At 47.4% G+C, this 21,603-nt stretch overlaps 1 protein-coding gene across 1 annotated transcript; it reads right to left on the bottom strand.

The window, feature by feature from the left end:
• Positions 1 to 2,069: 2,069 nt before the first annotated feature.
• On the bottom strand, positions 2,070 to 17,132 carry LOC119440757 (homeobox protein orthopedia-like). Its single transcript, XM_049663045.1, is given in 6 exon segments — positions 2,070 to 2,162; positions 2,951 to 3,162; positions 3,165 to 3,225; positions 13,670 to 13,915; positions 14,704 to 14,906; positions 17,126 to 17,132. Coding segments are annotated over 6 exon segments (822 nt in total).
• Positions 17,133 to 21,603: the final 4,471 nt, after the last annotated feature.

The raw sequence follows: 21,603 nt of genomic DNA, 5'->3' as shown, positions 1-21,603 counted from the left end.
TGTACAGATACTGAGGAATGCTCAGAACGATGCAGCAATTGGATGCGTTGTTTGTGGCCGCGTACCTTTCACATGACGCGACTACAAAGAGAAAAAAAAAGATAGATCCGTTCGCAAACTCATGCATGACGCACCTGCCGTCGGCAAACAACCCTACGCGCAAAGCAATGCGTGACGACATGGGGCCATGTATGAAAGGTGGCGTGAACAGGACATGCTCAAACACATATGTCCTGTTTGGCTCCACGTGGCGACAGGGACAGTGTTAAGGACATATGTGCGGTGTTGTTGGTGTTGGTGTGTTGTAGCTGCAGGGGAGCTTCGCTTTGCGATTCACAATTCGAGCAAAATGGTGTATCTTAAAAGAAATGTGAGAATGCGTGCAGCTTCCTTGTGGGTTATACACAAAGGAGTTGTACGCACGCAAGTGGGAGGCCTTTCTTCTGTAGTTTCTAAAGAGGAGCGTCCTATTTACCACGGCAGCTTGGTCACAAAGCACGACCACAGAAAGTGTTCAATGTGATGATGTATAAAACCCCATACATGATCATATCCTGTCTCATTGTATGAAGTACAGAGCAGAGAATCTGTACGTCCCGGCTTAAATAATCATGCAGGCGTATATGCAGATCTTGTCCTTATCCAATGCAGTATAAAGACTTCCTCTCGGCGAAACCACTCGGTTAGTCAGGGCGCATGTGGTTACTCGCAATAACATGTCATGTGGACAGCATGACACCCAGCAGGTTTTTTTTTTTTTTTTTTTTTTTGGAACGACGGCACATGGCACCAATCTGTCACTCATTGCCTGTGACTCAGCGTCGAGCGCAGACAATTTCATTAGGCCGAGAAAGCTGCGTGTCGATGCAGAAGAACTTGACGCTTAAAAAACATAACCATGCATAATCGCGAAATGTTTTGTTTTGTCCCCGCCCACGAAACTCTCATGCTCTATAACTTTGACGTGAAAACAGCTTTGTGTAGTGCATGAGTTCCGCCGGTAGTGATAAGAGCTCGTATTGAAGTATTACACTGGAAATTTGCACGAAATGATCGTTTGGAACTGTAGATATGCAGTGTTGTTGTCACATTATGTATTCTGAGCAGCTCTTATCTAAATACGAGAGAGCGAAGAAATGATTTCGCTCGGCATTCACTGCACTGAATTCAATTAGGTTTGTTGCAATACAAAAATATGTCGGAGACGTATTGTTAATTTAGGTCTTCAATTAAAAAAGTCGCTGAATATCGCAAAATTAAAGAAAGCACGAACAAAAAAAAAAAAAAAACTGAGGCATTATGTTTGCAACTCTGTAAAACAACAGTAAAAAACAATGCACAATTCTATAGGCTGCCCCCATTGAATCTTAAAAACCGCACAAAATTGATGTATTACATACACCGATCTAAAATATTCCTTAATTTGCCTGTATGACTTTTGAAAAACGCTTGTAAACATTGCAACAATTTTATGCATATAAGGTGCGCACCAAAATTTTTTTTTTGCTTCATATGCTCCAACAAATACAGTTTACGATACTTCGATAACTGCGATATAAGTGATATCAGTTTCTGGAGCGGAATTACGAATTTGTAAATTTGAGTTTACATGTTTTTTGAACTTAACAATTTTCGAAAATTTCTCACAAAAACCTTTAGGCCCTAAATGAAAGTTTGCTTCGTACAGTCAGTAAAATTAAAACTTTATTAAAGGCAGCAAATTTAATTCAAATTGGTTAATCGGTTGTCTAGCGAGAGAATTTTTGCATTTTGGAGGTATCGAAATAGAAAAATTGACCCTGAGGTAAAGCTTCTTCTGAAAGCGTCTTGGGAGACATATTGATTGAAAAAAACGACTGTTTTATCAATTTTAACAAAAAGAGACGTCTTCCTAACGCCTGTGACATTTCTCGTGCCCTTGCAGTCTTAGAGTAACTGTGATAAGACTAATCTTAAAGATGCTCTCATTTAGGTATTGGGAATTGCAACACTATTAAAAATACACTATAAATATTATTTTCAAAACAAAGAAAGTGTCACACTCACTTAGAAATGTAGCTTGGCATGGCCTAATTCCATAGCATGTTGGAGTCGAGCATGCTCCAAGATTGTAACGAGTTGTAGCAGTTTCCAAAGTCTGGTGGACTGCAGGAATTTGCAGCCTGCAATCAAAAAGTAGAATATATCTCAGACCACATATTTCCACACTGACATATTTAACTGCAGAAGCGGAAGGGAAACAAACGTGAATTCGAGCACCTTATTAATCACAGTGTCACCTTGCTTTTTAACACTAGTGTACGTCCTTTAGAACAAGATAAATGTACCTACTTCCTGTAAAGCATGCCTAGATTACAAGCACCATTCCATAGTCTGGAGGCTCGACATACGTATAGCGAAAGAAAAACTCTTCGGTTGCGCAATAAATGCGCACACAAAAAAGAAAACCAAGAAGAAAAAAATCGTTTGGGACATATGCACGCTCACAGCCATAGCTGAAGCACCTCATCGGAACCTTATAGATTCTCATGCCTTCTATGATGATCATGTATAATGAGTTAATGATGATTTTGTCACTGATGTTTGTATACGCCTTGTAACGCCACAGTTTCTGAGCTCCAATTTGGGCGACTGGTTTCAGTTGTCGTTTAATGTTCTTTAGAACATTATGGGCCCGTTCGCATTACCCTGTGCAGACGTCTATACCATGATGATGTAATGATGATAAACTGCGCCGAACGCCGACTACGACATCATTTCCAGTAAAATCCAATAGTACAGCAATGCCCGAAAAAAAAATGTGGCTGCAGTACGGCTACAGTTCCGCATTCCTATATGGTGTCAAAACTAAGCACGCACGGTGCTCCTTGATTTCTTTCTTTTCGTGCCCCATCTTTAGCTTCGGTGCCACGAATTGCCATCCCACGCGAGCTTTTCGACCCGCGCCTACCTGCCCGATGGTTGGCACGGACGTGGGCGGACCAAGGGGCGGCTGCCTGGCCAGCGCGGGCCCCAGGTGTCCCATCTGGGACATGCTGGCGTGCGGCGCCCAGCGCGGCGGTCCGCCGGGGTCCGAGGCCGAGCCGAAGGTGAGCCCCGCGGCGGCATCGCCCACCGAACCGAAGGGCGGCAGGCTGTGCGAAGGGAGCAACGCCCCGGGCTGCGGAACACGTTGCTCGTCTTCTTGCGCTTCTTCCACTTGGCGCGACGGTTCTGAAACCACACCTGCAAAGGGGCAAGATTAGATGCACAGTTGGTCCGAGGAAAGCACGCAGCATTGATACGCGAAGCACCTGCATTTGTGCGTCGCTGTATTGCGCGTTTCAGCGTTCTTTTTCGCAGAAATGAGGAGGGTGACATCTGTGTCACACGCGCAGCTCTAAAAACGCTCTTTTCATATTTATGTTTCCCCTTACCCATCCGGTGTAGCAAATGGGCTGCTCGTCTTCTGGTTATCCTTGCTACCTTTGACATCTTATCTCTCTCTCTCTCTCTCTCCAAATAGCCTCCCGGAAAATAGACGAAGGACGAACGAAAGAGGACAATGGAACTTGTGCCATCTTTACAATAATATAGAACCGTGGCCATTAATGAAATTAGGTTCCGAAGATGAGACGACTGGGCATGACTGTAAAGTTTACAGGGCACAGTGCGAGTGAAACAAGGAAGCTGGGATATATCACAAAAAAAAAAAAGCGATTGTGTTTTGGTGCAGAGAACGTTAAACTGGGACAAAGGGCTGCCTTCTCTAGAAGGAGCGCCTTGCTGCGCGGAGATTTGAAAAAATAATCTGCCTGTAGAGGTAAATACAATAAAAAATAATAAAGAAACATCAAATACAACCACAACAAAGCGCTATGCAGAGCCTCTCTAGTTTACGAATCGCGGATTTTTCGCACGCTTCCGAAGTAACATAGCCATTCATAATGGTAAAAATATGGAGTGAAATTGAGCTGACAACTGATGTAAATTTGTTATTTTCGTGACTTTCTTCAAAACCTACTTTTATTCGTATACATTGTAAGGTGAAAATGTTGGCGCGCGAATACTGTGCCCGGGCCTTTCTCCACACATTTGTCTGTTCCTGCAGAGTAGCGTGCCGACCGAGCATATGCCGGCAAAATACACCGCTTTCAATAAGGAGCTATCTTTCTCCAGAGTAATGCAGGACACGCATATTTCGGCAGTCGTGTGTATATGAGTGTGTATGTGCACCCAAAAGGGGTTAACTAAACGAAACTAGTTGCAGCAATGAGTCTCTGTTTCCTTGGCACACACAGAAATACAAGCACAATACGACAAAGTAAATTGTTGTGCAGGCGTTCGTATATTGCAGCATCTCGAGGTAAGGCGAACTTGTCTCGGATTCTCCCCCCTCCTTATTGTTTCTTATTTCTTTTTCTGGCTTCTGAACAGAATAAATTAAACAAGAAAACTCTGTTATCGGCTAAAGGAATGCGCTGGTCGCTGCTGCGTCCAACGTGATAAAACTGCCGGCTTAAGCCCTCCGCTCGACACGATACAGAACTTCGAGCCAGAACAGATCAAGAGAGAACTCTTTGCGGCAAGTTCAGTGCCCTGTCGCCGTACTTAATGAGAAGGCTGTTGTCCGCCCGGCGCCTACAAATTCCTTCCGTTCCGGGAAACAGGCCAGTGGCTTGCGCTCGTCTATAAGGCAGCTAGCGCCGGCGGCGTGCACCCGAAATAAATGAAACTTTGCGGCCACGAACAAAGACACGCAAAGAGCGAACGCGTCGGTTGCCGCGACAGCTCGGCCGGGAGCGCGAAGAAAAAAGTTGCCGCAGGAAGAGAACGACTTTGGGCCGGCGACACTCGCGTCCTCTCTCTCTCCCTGCGCGGGCAGCCTAAACCCCCGGCGCGATAGCCGAAGGGAGCCCGACCAATAAACAGTCTAAGCAATCCTCGGCAAGCCCCCCGCAGGACAGCGAGAAAAGACAGTGGACACGCGACGACGCAGGCTGGAGGGAGAACGAAGGGGGAAGAACGGCGAAACTGGAGCGCCACGGGATATATACGATCGAGCACGGGCCCGGCGCCCGACCAGAGCGTGGCGCCGGTGCGGAAGCCAAAGTACAAGAAGAAAACGAAAGGAACCGATAACCGCGGCGGGAAATACCGAGGTAAGCGGGAAAAGGGCAAGAGAGCAAGAAGCAACAGTGACCAACACGCCGGAGGAAAGAGAAGAACGCTCCACGTGGCAGCGGCGTTCTCCAGAGACGCGACGAAACGAACACCGGCAACGAGGCTAGCGTTCTTGACGGCGCAAGAAAAACCACGGGCCGCTCTCTCGGCCACCGCAACTCCCACCAACGGTGGCACTCGGCAAGAAGATACGACTGTTTTCCTTTTTTTTCCCTTTCTACTTTTTGCACCTCCTCCCTTTTCTACCTTAGCCACCTTTCTTTCTTTATCCGCGTTCGGCCTCCAGCTCCCGGCGACCGCAAGCAGCAGACCGGGCAGAAGCCAAAGTCGTATCCAGAGCCGCGGCGGCCACCTAGTATAAATTACCAAAAAGGGCAGGCCGGAATGACGGTGACAACCGTCAGCGGGAAAGCGGAGGCAGACGGCGGCTGGGGGAAGTGGCGTTCCTGGCCTGCCACCCGAGCTTCCCTCTTTCCCTACGCGCCCAGACTTGTCTCCGCTTCCCCTGCCCGCTCCTCCAAGTATGCCCGGGAGAACCGTTAGGGGGCGCATCGTGGCCAAGTCTCTCTCCCGGCCAAGCCGAGTCGAGCCCGAATCCCGAGTCCGAAGCCGCCCGCGTCCTCTGGGGACGCGGCGCCGGAGCGTGGGTCGGGCCCGCGACAGGGAACCTGCATTTGATATTAATGTGGTTTTGCTGTTCCATTAAAAAGTAATCTCTGCTCCTCTCGCTCTTGCTGCTACGCCGCCTCTCCCCCCCCCCCCCTTTTTTTTTTCTTCTTTCACCGCTGAAGGCGGGCGGCCGATGAGTGCGCGCGAGGTGAGGCCTGCTGCCAACCAACGCCGCGGCTCCTCTTCCGAGCACTTGGCTCGTCTCCAATGCGTGTGTCTGTCCGTGTGTGTGCGAGAAGCTGAGGGCATCACCTGATGAGCGGTGTTCTGCACACTTATTGTTTCTGCCTCCTGGTTACGATGGGAGATCGATACGCACCTTCGAGGAAGCTATCTGCAGGTACAAGTGGAGCGCACGAGCTCACGGATATCTGTGGTGGCGGCGCAACTATATAGCGCCGTAGCAGCCATCATATTCCGAATGAAGCGAAGTGCTGTAACGCCCACGCACTTAGATTTTGGTACAGGTAAAAGATCTTATGTGGCCATTATTAATTCGAATAGACAGTGCATTTGAAGGGACGCCGTTCTCGAATAAGCTGTAGAAGAAAAGGTGCGTGCTGTATCAAGGAATTACAAATCTCAGGGAATGGCGGCATAGCAGAATGTTTTTTACATTGCTAACAAGTCGCAGTGTTTTTCATTTCTTAAATTACGTGATGAGGGAGAAATATTTAAAATGTGGAAATAATAGCTTAAGGCTTACAACGCAAAAATGACTAACAAAGGGTTTGGCATTGTCCTACTGTCTGACAACAAACGCCTCCCTACAAGAAGTAAAGCAAAGCTTTGAGGAACCTAACTTGAGCGGTCAATCAAAAAAGGTCGCGCGGTCTGAAATTAATGAGAAAGCTATATATAGGCGCATACTAGAAGAATGGAATATTAAGGCGAAAATCTGACGTGAGGCTTTGTGTTTTATTGCTTCGGATCGAATATACCACTCAAGAAACGCGTTACAATTATTTTTTTAACACTGACCCCTTTGCCCATCTCTACATATAAAATTAATATAAAAAACACTACGTATGTCTCATCAGTCCACTCGTTTACAAGAATTAACCAATAAGGACTTCTCAAAACCACCACAAACTTCATTGCAGACCGCACGGATACTCGCGCATATAACAGACGCAGCGAGTAAGACGCCAAAGACGTAACGCTCCGGAGTTCTCACCAGAACCGCGCATTTTGTCAACTGAAGCCAAGTTCTCATAGATTGGATGCCTCAGCGTTTAAAAATGCATTCGGCGCAAGCTCCGGCCACATTTTTCTTGCTGAAGGATAAGAAGAAGAAGAAGAAACAACACGAAGAAATGAAAAGCGCAGAACATCTTCGCCAACGCAGTTTTTTCATCTGGGCTTTCGCTCTCTCAGCGCATCTAAACGAAACGGCGCACGAAAAAAAAAAAAAAGAAAAAAAAGGGTGGCCAGGCGCCGAAGGCGAGAAGTCGAGAACGTAAGTGGCTCCGGGCGCGAGGCAGTTTGTGCATTGGCGCGCGCGCTACGAGCTGCGGCTGGAGCGCCGCGCCGTCTTCTCTCCGGCTCATTTCAACACCCTTCACGGGCTGCACTTGAAAACACACCTCCTGGATGATATCACACGCGCGCATTTTCGTTAGGCTCCAGCGCGCGCTTAATGGAGCACGTCGCCCCTCTAGCGCTCTCGACGTGGAACAACTCTGCCCGCCACATCTCGTCTCTTCCTCCCTCTCTCCTTCTCGCAACCCTTTCTCTTCGGTCGCAGCCGGCGTTATGCGGCTACTCGCGGACTCGCATGCAGGTCAGGCGGTCGCTCTGCATCTTGTACATTTTGCAAAAAAAAAAAAAAAAGAATGCTAAAAAAATGGGGAGGCCGCATTCACGCACGCACGCACGCATTCACGCACGCACGCACGCACGCACGCACGCGCGCGCGTTGGAGTTGTCGGAATTTGCGTTGGAACTGTTCGTAATGGCAACCTCTAGCCATCCCTGAAGATTGACGTATTATAAACGAAGGTCGCCAGCCAATGGCAACGAGCACTTACGAACGGAAACCATTTTCAAATAGCGCCCGATCGAGGACGCTAAGCGAGGAAAGACAACGTCGCGGCGTTTTTCAAAAATGAGTCCGTTCCGTGCCCTAAACAGTGCATCTTATATGGTAATTGTGGTAATTAATATACGCCGTCGAATGTGTAGACGGTATCGCACGGCCCGTGGCCCCGGTGAACCTGCATGCGGCCTACAGAAACTTCTGCGTCGGAATAAAGTGACGATTCTATTCTAACGGCATTCCTTTTCACGCTTGGCCAGTGGTCCGAGTGGCTCTCGACCTGCGGCGTTATCTTCTATAGTTTGTTGAGAAAGAAGATGAAAAGGTCTTTTCCGGTACTTCTTTTTATTTTTAGTCATAAAAGAAACGCAGCATCGTGCCATAAGCACAAGTATACGCATAATTGATCCCGCGTTTTGCGGCAATGTTGATTTATAGCATTGTTATTTTCACCACATTTCACTGCAAAATTGCCGCTTTCTGGCATGATTGTTTCCGGACACCTCACTGTTTAGTTTCGCACATCTCACTTAGTGCCATGCGCCTTCATTTTTTTTTCTTTTCCAGGTAGATATGGCGCATGGCCGAAAGTGGATGCGGCGACTGCTTTTAATTGTTCATTAATTGATTATGCCAACAATCTTCAACGCCTGTAACGATCCGAGAGCATATACGTCGTTGAAGATATTATTACATCGGAAAGTTGTCTTCCGACGTGCGACTCGTATAACTTGCTTCGGTTTCGTGTAGCACACGCTGCTAATGTAAAATACATTACCGCACTGTTTTCACTGCGGCACTGCAGATATTACCTATTATTCATTTCATTCTGTCGCTCGGCTCCCTAAGCCGCAAAATCAGCCGATAAAATACGGTACGTAACATGATACCTAATAGCTAGCCGCTGAATCGCTCGGATATTCCACATGTTGAACGTCAGAGAGCAAAGTTATACAGGCCGTTGGTATCGCAAGAAAAAAAAAAAAACTAAATACTCAACACGCTATCGCTATATTTATGAATTTCTGCTGCTGATCACGAGGTGGCGTGTTCGTTCTCCGGGAGCAGCGGTAACATTTCGGTGAGGGTGGAATGAAAGAACGCTTCTGTTCCAAGCTTTGGGTGCACGCACGTTAAGCTAGGACCCCGTTATAGATCGACATTCAAAATTAAATCCGGAGCTCTTCAATGCTGCATTTATCACGGCCTCCAGTGTTATTTTGGAACGTTAAACTCCGTCAACAAAGTGAAATACTGAATTCCTGTATAGCTTAAGCGTACAGCCTGAAATTGACAAGCGCGCCGCGGCCCCATTCACGTCCGTGACGACACGCTCGCACGAGTCACCAGCAGCCGTGTCTTATCATCCAGCCTTCTTCCGGATGGGGGATTCGGATGTTTCTCAAAGACACTGCTCACGAATGCTAGGTATAACGAAGCACTGCATGCGTCAAAAGGAGTGCAATGAGAAGTGCGTAACCTATAGATACGAGTTGCGACGCTCGCGTGGCTGCACACGCCTGACAGCTCGGCGACGACTGTCAATCAAGCGCGGTGGTCGATAAGAGCAGGCCACGCCCCAACTCTCCGAGGCCGATCGATGACGCCGCCTCTCGCGCTCCTCCAACGAAGACGAGGACGAGGATTCAGGCCTTGGCTGCGTCGCCCGCGAGCGTTTATTTGCCCTCGCGGCGCCTCGATTACACGCCGCTTGCCTCTGCGCTTGATTTGGAAACACGGCTTTCTCGCGTGCGCTCGTATAAACGAGCGTCGTCTGGCTGCTTTGGCTCGCGCGTAGTTGCATGTACGAGGACGCAACTGCGCTCTCCCGTTTCGGTCAGTTCCTGACGTGCACGTATACAGCGTCCTTTTGCGATTTCTTGCGCGCGACGCTTTCCCGCTGAATGACGTCTTGCGTCTCGATTGTTTCTGTTTTCCGACAAACAAAACGCTTTGGCGTTATTCTCGGCTTGTATCACACTAGCTGTTTTCTTTTCTTTTTCTTTTTCTTCACCTTTTTCTACAATAATAACGAGCGCAAACTAAGCTGCTTGGTCCTTGCTTTTTATGACGCGACAGAGCGTCGAACATCAGCTGCCGAAAGTGTGAATTTAAACCAGCCTGTAACTATTAGCATTATGCACAGTGTACTAATTTGTGACATTAAAGGGACAAATATGTAGGCAAGCCTCTTTGTTCTACTTTTTGCCAGTGTCCGTATTCACCGGATTATCATTGTTATAAGTTGTTGCTCGGCGTGGTTACGCGCACCTATACACAGTATCAGAAATTTCTTGACGGAGGCGTGTCTGATGTCAGATCTGTTTATCCGCGAATCGCGAATACGTTATACATGCTGGAATTTACGTGAGCACTAGTGATTACTCTGGCATGTATATGATGAGACCTGTATGAATAACGGACGTACGTCAATTGACCCATGAGGTTAATTCGACGACTGCGCTTGCAGCTGTCGTTGTGATTCGAGTGTTGTTTGTCATTCTGGGCACAAGTTCGCACAATAAGGAGTCCGATTCATAGCTGACACTTTCGGCAATGTTTGGTTTTTAACCATTATTACAACGTGAGAACATACCTAAATACATAAACAAACTGGATAAATGCGAGTGCGAAAAATGAGCGATATCGTAGGTTGAAAAAAAAAAAGAAGAAGACTTTAGTGCAGAATTTAGATCACCAATTTCCTAGAAGGTTAGGTCGCTTGCCTGACATAACTATCCTGATGGATATCATACAAGGAATGACACAGGAACTTTCGTTAGAACGTAAGATCAAAGGAAACGAAATGTGGTAGCGCAGCAGAATAAACAAACCATGAATTTCATCTTCAAACACAAAAATAAAATTACTTCTATACTTGCTTGCTAATCTATAATAATCATTGTGAAAATATATGTCATGACGCACGCCTCGTCAGCGTATGTAGAAAGTAAAAGGCCGGCGATGAAAAACTGCGTTTCCGTGATTTCTTTTTCATATGGCCAGATGAGACATCGTGCATTTCAAGCTCCTATATGCAGAAACACATGCGTAACATAATCGTGCATGCATTAGAGGACAACCCTAACGTGGCGGCACACAACGTAGCTCGAGGACTCACTTTCCAAGCTGCGACTAACGCAGACCCCTCGACAGGGCCCTCCGAGGTATGGGAATGGGAAGACAGAATGACCAGGTTCAACGACATCACGAACCATTGCAAGATGCACTTATCCACCACCCCATCCACTACTCAATAGATCGCAAGCGGTCCAGTGGCGACAACTACAAACCAAATCATACAAGAGTCCGATACTAATGCGCGCTATTTATCCAGAGATATACACAACAAATAGGTGCAAAGTGTGCGGCACCAGAGCCACGCTAGAACACATGCTTTGGAAATGACAGGGACTTAAAATACACGATAATAAGAGCGAGCCCTCCACCGACAGCCTCCGCGCGCGATGGCAGGCCGCGCTGCTGAGCTCGAACCTGGAAGACCAACTCTGGGCAGTCCAGCGGGCCAAGGAAGCCGCCGGGAGACAAGAACTCTTGGCCGTAACCTCGGCGGGTGCCCCAACACGGCCACTAACTCGCCGGACGCGAATCCTTCAGATTCGAAATAAAGTTTTTCTCACCCACTCGTAAAGCTGCGCAAATGATGTTTCATCGATACTTCTCATCGCACAAGTCCCTAATTGTACTTCACCACAATATAACGCACCGTGCAGAGAAGCAGCCTTTACAAAGACAAAAAAAAAAGTTTGTTGGGGGGGCAAGCAGCTTATATAGTTGGTTATGAAAATCAGGAGCCGTACTTCGTAACAATTCATTTCGTTTTACGTTGTTCTTTAGTTATCAACCGTCATGCCGAGTTGCCAATAACGCAGGTGACGTTATCCCTGCAGTATTATAGTGTTACAATATTCGGCCGCAGGATTAAAACACCAGGGACGAATAAGGACCAAAATAAAACTGGGCATAAGCAGCAAGGAGAGCAATTGAGGCACAAAAACTTACAGGCTGCTCACCATTTAGCAAATGAAGAATGTCCCTCACGGGACCCTTGCGGTATAATAAATAAATAAAATAAAATAAATAAATATTTAGGCCCGTTATGTGAGCGTATAAGCAGCCTAAGAAAAGTATAGTAATAAAAGAAAGGAACGAAAACAAGAAGAAAATCTTGGAATACTAATGCACGCTGACGTTGGAAAAAAAGAAGCGCTATATTCTGCAATGTTCACAGCAGTGACGCCGACATCCTCGAACATCGAAGACAGGAGCGGAGGCAATATGGACGCCCTCACCCAAAGTTAAACAGTCAACAGGCGAGGAATTGGCGCCGACTTCAAGTACACACGTACCCGAACCTACATACACTTAGCCGTATTCACCAAACACGATACACTGACGAATGCCCGTTGTGCGGGGACACGCCAACGTTACGGCACATCACGTGGATATGCCCAAACAGACCGACACATATGAACTCCACACAATTAAAAACACAATATTTTAACAGGCAGTGGGAGGCGCGGTTTGCGGACGAGGATCAGGACAGCCAACTGGCTCTTTCCTGGACCAAGCCCAGCGAGCCGCTCGCGCCAGTGGAGCCCTGGACTAGGGGCCCCAAACACGGACCTCAAATTTTGTTTTATTCATTAAAGTTTATCTCTCTCTCACAGCAGTGACGTGCAAATGTAGCGCAATCTTGCTCGCGGTAATACTAGCCGAGTTTGCATTATACATTCGCAGACATGCGCGAACTATCTGTGTGCAGAGTCACTGACCATCTAAAGTAGGGCTTTGTATAAGTATAGTCATATTTTCCACATCAATCTTTACTTCTGCTTTCTTTGTTGCGTATTATTATTATTATTATTATTATTATTATTATTATTATTATTATTATTATTATTATTATTATTATTATTATTATTATTATTATATTTCGAATTGGCCATAGAATTCATGCTTTCGTATCAGTGCTTGCGGGGCTAGTTTTTATTATACTGAGCTTCACCTCCGCCATGGAACAACAGATATATAAAACATGTATAAAATAGTGGACTTTAGCAGAATTTGTGGTAATGGTTGCTGTAACGCATTTTAGGCTCTTGCTAAGCAATATATTCCTAAATGGCCTATATTGAAGACATTATTAAGCTTTCTAGACATGCAGAACTGCGCCTACATGCGTATCAAGCCACCGGTGAAAGCTGAGCATTTGTGCTTGCCTTTATGCTTGTCGCGTACCTTTTCGTCCTCCTCGTTCTTGTGTGGTATACGCGCCGGTCGCTGCAATGCACGATCGTTCTTACCCCCCGTGGTTGCTTAGTGGTTATGGTGTTGGACTGCTAAGCACGAGGTCGCGGGATCGAATCCCGGCCACGGCGGCCGCATTTCGATGGGGGCGAAATGCGAAAACACCCGTGTACTTAGATTTAGGTGCACTTTAAAGAACCCCAGGTGGTCTAATTTTCCGGAGTCCCCCCACTACGGCGTGCCTCATAATCAGATCGTGATTTTGGCTCGTAAAACCCCATAATTTTTAGTGTAAACTGATTTAGTGTTTCGCTTTTGTTGTCCCTTTAAGTGCGTGTTAAACGAATCCGGAAGGTCATGATTATTAAGGAGTCCCCCATCACGACGTTTCTTGTACATCCAAGGTAAATCTTTCAAAAACTTAAGCGCCACGAGTCGATTGTTCGCGGGACGATGAGACCCATATACGCGGGCGCACAGGCTCTGTCCCTCTCTCTCTGCCCACTTTGCTCAAGACTGCGGGCTCACCTGAACGCGTGACTCGGTCAGTCCGATCCTCATGGCGAGTTCCTCGCGCATGAATATGTCCGGGTAATGCGTCTTGGAGAAGGAGCGCTCCAGTTCCTGCAGTTGCGCCGGTGTGAACCGGGTCCGGTGGCGCTTCTGCTTGGCAGGCTTGTCGCTCCCGACTCCATGCTGCGATCCACCGTGCGGCGGGTGCTGCTGCTGCGGCTGCGGAGGTGGCTGCTGGCCCGCCAGGGGTCCCGATGAGCTCTGACGAACGCGCAATACCTCACCATGTCACCCGGCGCTTATGTTTCGCTCAGCGCGTCACATATGCAAGTACGTACAGAATCAGTTGTCGAAAGTACCGACGCTATTGCACTGTTACCCGTGCACCTGTTTCGATAGACCGAGAATTGACAGGGGAGCAGCACGCTTCTAAATTTCCTGTGCTTTGGAGCGTCAGGCGAGCTGGAGGAGCCGTGCCATAGTGCTATATAGAGTGTCATTCTCGAATTAACTTTACAAGTTTTGAATTAAATCTCTACAATCTCGAGTTCCGAAACTCCGCTATTTGCATCCGGTATCTTGAGCTGCAGCGGAGCTGCCCAAAGAAGAAAACGCTTGATCCCTATGAGTTGTTATACGGGACGTTCCGTGCTAGGCAGCAACAGAACGATACAAATAACGGTTACCGTATACACCGCTGATTCGTTACCTGCCACCACGAACCTTTTCTGCAGCGTGCGACGCAGTTCCTGCTCCGTGTGCACACGCTGGCACCTCGCGGTTGCGCATCACAGAAGCATTCCACCGAACACAATATCCTAAATCAATTCGGTACCTAATCAGACGCGATGCATGTTTTCTATAGGCGGCGATCGTGTGAACAGTACATAAAAAATAATAAGAAAGAAAGATCCGGTAGTCGGCTCCGTGCAAAGCATTTAAAATAAGAAAGCTCGTTGCTCGCCAAACACCGCGGAAAAAGAAGTGCAGAAGCGCAGCTAGGTGTGTGTAGAATTAATGAAGGAATCAAACGCGAAACAATCGCTCACCGAGTGCTGCTGCGGTTGTTGATGGTGCTGCGGCTGCTGGTGCAGGTGTCCCGGCAGACCCATGGAGTGCGGGTTTGCCTGCACCGGAGCCACGGCCGATCCCAAGGGTCGAGTAGCGGCCTCCAGAACCTGCAGCGTGGTGTGACCCTGCGTGGGCGGCTCCACCGCAGGCTTCAGGGTCTCCAGGTCGGCTGCCTTGACGGCTACATGTGCCAGACGAAACAAGCACGCTTGGACTGAGACTGCGCGAAGGCAGATTTACACTTGCGCGCATGCCACGTCATGCGCAGATTTACGCGCGCTTTATAGCGACCTAGTAAAAGCGCTTTGCTTGAGGTTTTCTGTTCTCTCTGCTTAGTAGCATACAATATGCATATGCACAAGACTCCGTTCTTCAGCATCGCATTACATTTTGTATGCGTGCACTCAACCAATCAACCCTTATATAGTAAGTATGCGCTTCTATAAATAATATAAAGAGAAACGAGTTCTTGCGTGTCATTATGTGACGTTTAATTCGAGCGAAATTCAACTTGCTGTAACTTTGCGAGCGAAGAGAGAAGGCTCAAAAGGTCCCAACCATTTGTTTATATACTAATGTATAATCGACTTATGTGTTGCTCTTGCTTATGGTTTTGGTGGATCTTGACGTGCCCGGCTTCCACACTCCCTTTCAAACGTGTATTCGTTGAGTCAATAATGAGAAAGTGTTCGCTTTCCAGTCTATTCAATTTTCCCTGTCTGACCATAGTATAAGTTGGTTAGCTTCGAGTAATGCGCTCTGCTTCGTTCACCACGATAGATCACCGCATTCCGATAGAGGCAGAACGCAAAAATGCCCAGCTTTTGGCAAAGGAAAAAGTTATCACAAAATATGTCACACAATGTGCCAAATATATATCACAAAATACAGTCAGTCAGCATGAACACAAAGTTCTGTACAGGAGTACCCAGAAACACAGAGATGATAAACATATATACAGATGCATGTATGTAAACACAAGTATATTCGAACTGTCCGAGAATACATACGAAGACACAGTTTCACACGTGAGTGCACAAAAGTTACGTACATATACATAACATACAACATACCTACTTGACAACGTAACAAGCTTAGATATATATGACGGGTATGTCCTACGTTATATTGAACTACTATTTAATTCACTATATATATATATATATATATATATATATATATATATATATATATATACACGTCCAAGAATCTAAAATAGCCAGACTTATTCGAAGTTCTATAATATAGTGCGTCTCTCACAGCCATAGCGTTACTTTGGGATGTTGAACCATGAATCAATCATAATAGATGTAAAGAACTCAACGGAGACGGATAAAGCCGCTCCTCCATTTTACTGAAGTTTTTCGTTCTTCTCTTTTTCTCTTCCGGTATTCGCGCCACTTTGTCCTCGCCTTGGTGGCAGTCCACAATATATCCTCAAAAAATTGTTACATTTGTGCCCAGCTATGTGCACAAGACATTTCAACAGTGTCAACTTTTTCTCTTACATACGGCTTACAGCAGCAGAATTCCTTACAATGCTGCTTGTTTAGTGTATTTCCCTTGTGAGATTCTTGTGGCACCCACGATTAGCTTATTTCAGTGGACTTCTCTCACGACGTAGTTCGAAAAAGCTCGCTTCGCGACATATCTCTCTTTCTTGTTTCATCGAGGACGCTCGGATCTATTAGAACAGCGTTTCATTTTTTTCGTACGCCTGTCATACGGTACTGCGGGCTTTTTTTTTTAGCTAATAACAAAATATCGCGACAGAAATATTCCTGTTATTCCGCGATGTGTGGATACTACGCAGGCGCTGACCCATCAAGTAAGAAGCTCCGGCTTTTCTGCTATATATAGGTGAAACATTTCAAGAAGCAAAAGTTATACTGATTCATGTTGCTACCCCTGTAGATGCTGCTTTCCTCTCGGGCATATTGTATTTTGATGGCTGACTATAAGCTTTGCACTCATTGTGGGGCTAGCTCCCTGTAGTTTTCGGCTGAAGCCGAGACGAAACGTGCAATTTAAGATAATTCCAATGTCAAGCCTCGACAACTCTACTCGTATGTCACAATGTTGAAAGCAGGTAGAAAAAAGGCAGGTGGTATCTGGAAAACGGCTGTTTATGTTTTATTGTGATATACTTGTGTTAACTAGAAGGTAGAGCTTGAAACCACTTCACTGTGTTGAATTTTGAAGTGCCAATCCTCTCAAATAATAAATACATATCAAGCTATGAATGATAAGCAACAACATACGCGTTAACAAAAATATTACCAGCTGCCTCGACCTAAACGACCTATAAAAATGACAAATCAGAAGAAAGAAAGAAACAGAAAGACTCTACATTTATGCATGCAATTAAGAATACGACTGGCAACAATGACCGTTGCTCACACTTCATCGTTCACACACAGATTACTATGGTACCCTTTGGTGAGTGCGACAAGCGCTCCGTGCTCTGGTTTCCTCCACACATAACATCGCGGTTTACCGATCTTGCAGTCGCAAGAAGTTATAATCGAACATAGGTAGGGCTCAGTGAGACCTCAGGTTACTGCTTTTTTTATGTATCGGAATGTCGCTTTACCACGTTCTGCGGGTTCTGTATAACTAAGCTCGACTCTATATGCTATTCGTATGCTTTCTGGTGCTGAGATAGTATTGAGCACCATATTGCTCTCTGTAATAGCTGCAACCTTTGCACACTCAAAACGTTATGCGTTTCATTCTCGCTTTGACCTCTTTACACCGTTTAAATTAAATGAAACTAACGTTGAAAATATTGTAAACACGGTCCCACTTGTACGTTGTAGACCAAAGGGGGAGGGGGGAGGGAGGTTTCAAGGGCAGTGGCGATTCCTCACGTGTTCAGCTGGAAGCGTTCGCTCCAAGCAATTGACACTAACTGTCTCAGATTCCGAGGCGTTCAACGAAAACCCCTCTGCCACTCTCATAGGCCCTGCAACAGTATTATGCTTCAGCCGACGCAGGGCGCCTGTCGACGGCGAGACATAATGAGCTTTGCCGGGCACTTCTTTTCTTGCTGCGTCACTTTTTTTTCGCAGACGGGAGGGAAGCGCGCCGAGAGAGGCGAAGGCGCCTTCCCGTGACCAATCATGCCCGGCGAGGGAACCGTTGCCACGGCAACGTTGGCCCTGTCGCCCCGGCAACAAGCAGCGGGAGGGAGAAGACGGTGAGAAGGAAACACTCTGACGTCTCCGACGTGGACTCCACCCACGAAAACCGCGACCCGGTGGCGGCGGGAGCTTGCAGGGAGCAGCGGCGTCGCTTTGAATGCTTCTCTCCAGCCAAAAGCGCCTGAGCCTCCGAGCCTCGTGCAAGCAGCTATGCAGGACTGAGTTGCACATGTGAACCCGTATAAAAGTACGACAGAAGTGCTTATTGCGACGCGAAAAGAAAGGGCGGATTCGTTACTGTCATACGGGAACGAGTAAACTGAGCTTCAACAAACATAGGCTCTCTTGTAGCTGAAAAGGCTGGAGTAACAGGAATGGTGAAACGAGGCAAGTTTGGCAAGTGCATGGGTAACTTTAATATTGAAGCAATCAGCCGGGTTCGGCGTGGCGATGTCTTTCTTTCTATCCCTACGCTCCGCTGGATAGTCTACGGTCGGTGATTGCAGTCGATAGAAAAGATGGAGGCTCAACTCCTGCGCTATCTCGTGGCGCGACTGCCGCACAAACACGATTTAAAACTGGAGATGAGAAGCATTGTTAATTTCCCCTTGAAGATGGATTTTGCAGAAAGAAAAAGAAAATAGCACTGTGCAGCAGGAACGTCTGCTAAACATTTATTAGTTATGCGGCGTTAACTGAGAACAAGTGCAAATTAAAAGTAAAGAACTTAATTATAAATAAAAAGAAAACACGAGGCGACTGAAAACCCAGAAATAGAACCTGTGCCATTTCAAACGAGATCGATTGCGCCACAACTTTGAAGAAAGCGCCAAGCGATTGCCACCCGCCACATACACATACTACTGGCAGACGTACAACACGTGCATTGAGTTGCATGCAAATTGGGTGGATTAGTGCGAAAGCCACGTGCACGAGAGATGTACTACGTATGTAGATTGCACACCTTCGTGCGTCTGCTGCAGGCCGGCGTTGTAGGAGTAAGTCTTGAGCAGGTGCAGGCTGAGCTCGAGGGCCCGTTGCCGGCCCCCGTGGAGGTCGGCCATGGGGCTGCGCATCTGCAGAGGGTCTGCTGCTACGGGGGCTGCGGCCGGCTGCTGCTGATGGACTGCTCGCCTCACGTCCATCGGACGAGAGGAGCTGCTGCGACAGTGGGCACACACATACTTCAGGGTCAAGGATGTACAAGAGTGACCGGCACTCGCTGCTTGACGCGACCGAGAATGCGCGCATTGACGAATCACGTATAATTAACTGAAGCAGTGAGCTTGGAAGAACGCGGGAACACGAGAAATACCGACAGAGACAAGCTGGAACTGCTCTGGTCGTTAATTACTCCGGTCGTTTTTCCTTAAGTGTACTGCTTTAACTAAGACGTGGGTAAACAATTAGCCCACCCCTACCAGTAATACTGGTGTAATGTGTTGGGTTACTTCAGGGTTGACATGCTAAATATTATAGCGCATTAGTCAGTCGCCTTAATATATGCTGTGGCACCGTCAGTTCAAGAAGTAGGGATAGTTCGAAATTGACATTGTCGAATACTGCTAACGCTTTTGAAGGGCCCCTCACCAGGTCTGGCAATTTTGAGCTGACAAGCGCAGTACATAAATTGCCGGCGAATTATCGTGTCTGCTAAGTATTACATGCATGCCTACGCGCCGCTGAAAGAGCTTAAATTTTAAACCAAACGCCCTTTGGCCCTCTCCTCACGGGCGCCGTGCTACCAGCCGGAGAGTCGACGTCTATCGCGCAAGTGCGCCTACACGCTCGCATGTTGGCGGTGACGCTCGCCTCCTGAAATCACGGGTTCGCGGCACTTCAAATATTTCTATCTCTGCTGTTAATGAACTAATTTGAAAAATTCTTGGGTAGAACACTCTTTGGATGGCACGTAAGAACTTACAGCGTATAACCAAAATTTGTTAAGTAGCCTGGTGAGGAAGAAAGAAGAGGAAGGGACAACATTCAACAATGCCGTTCTGTCGCCTCGCCGTTTGTTTTAACGGTGTAGAATACCACAAGGCTCATGTTGAGGTCGTGTGTATACGGCTACCACCAGCCGTAAATTGTACCGAGGTCTGTTAGAAAAGTATCCAACCTTAATATTTTTTTTTTGCAAACACCTGATGGATATGAAACAAGCTCGCTTGCATCAGCCGACCTTGAACCTTCGTGCGCATGCGCGATTTTTTTCCCGCCTGCCGATAGCGTCAGTCGCTGGGACGCAGCGTTTGAGTGAGGTAGTGCGCAGTGCTCTCGTCGGTTTTTTTATTATTATTATTGCAAGGAAAATGGCGGAGCGACTGGAGCAGCGCTACTGCACCAATTTTTGCCAGAAACTGGGCGACAGCCAAGTGGAAACCTATTCGGAAGATTCAGACGGCGTTCGGTGACGATGCTATGAACAGCACAGATTAAGGAGTGGTACAACCGGTTTAAAGACGGCCGCACATCGGTGGAGAGCGAGCCACGCTCCGGTCGGCTATCAACATGCCGAAATGACCAGGTCATTGCCGAAGTGAACGCTGTGGTGATGCGGGACCGTCGTGTGACTATCCGAGAAATTGCGGAAGAGGTGGACATCAGCACTTTTTCTGCACGTTCCATTATGACCGAAGATTTGGCCATGGGAGTTGCGGCGAAATTCGTGCCGAAGCTGCTCACGGTGGAGCAAAAGCAACTTCATGTTGAAGTCTCACAGGACATGCTGGATTCCACAAACAGTGACCCCGACTTCATGAACACCATAATCACTGGTGACGAGTCTTGGGTGTACGGGTACGACCCGGAAACCAAATCCCAGTCGTCACAGTGGAGGCATTCCACGTCACAGTGGAGGCATTCCAGACCAAAGAAGGCCCGCCAAGTGCGCAGCAACGTCAAAGTGATTCTGACTGCTTTATTTGACTCCCGCGGTGTGGTACACCACGAGTACGCACCACAGGGTCAAACAATCACCAAAGAGTTCTACAGGGATTTCCCCCGTCGCCTACGTAATGCTGTGCGGCGCAAGAGACCGGAGTTAAGGTCAACAGGAAATTGGCGCATCCATCACGACAATGCTCCTGCACATTCCTCGCACTTGATTCGGACTTTTTTCGCGAAACACCAGACTCCTGTAGTTCAACAGGCTCCTTACTCTCCTCATATGCATGGCCCCCTGCGACTTCTAGCTCTTTTCCCATAAATCAAGAGGCTATTGAAAGGAGCGCGCTTTCAGACAAGAGAGGGCAATATGGCTGCAACGACAGCTGAGCTAAACTACATTCCGAAAGAGGCCTTCTCGGAATGCTTCCAACAATGGCAGCACCACTGGGAGAAGTGTGTGGAGTCCCAAGGAGACTACCTTGAGGGTGATTAGGTTTCCAACGCTGCAGTTATGCCAGTTTCTTTTCTTCGGCCAAAGGACGGATACTTTTCTAACAGACCTCGTATTTGCTTAATAAACTTTAATCTCCCCCCTTTCTTTCAAAGCGAAGCTTCCCTTGCCTTTCTCCCGATTTTCCGGGCGCTGCTATGTTCTTGCTCGCACGGGCCGCTGGGTTTCTTGCAACACCCCCAGATGGCGCTAAGTGAAACGCTGCTGTACGCTGCTGCCATTAACCTTGCCGCTGCGGCGGCGTTCCCCTGTTTGTGCGTATGGCACGTGCTGTGCGTGTACTCCTATGCGACAAAAATACAGGTACTGGGCTGTGGAGGTCGCGCGCTGGGCTG

This window comes from Dermacentor silvarum, chromosome 2, assembly GCF_013339745.2.
Source record: "Dermacentor silvarum isolate Dsil-2018 chromosome 2, BIME_Dsil_1.4, whole genome shotgun sequence".
NCBI lineage: Eukaryota > Metazoa > Arthropoda > Arachnida > Ixodida > Ixodidae > Dermacentor > Dermacentor silvarum.
This window is presented reverse-complemented; position numbering and strand designations above follow the sequence as displayed.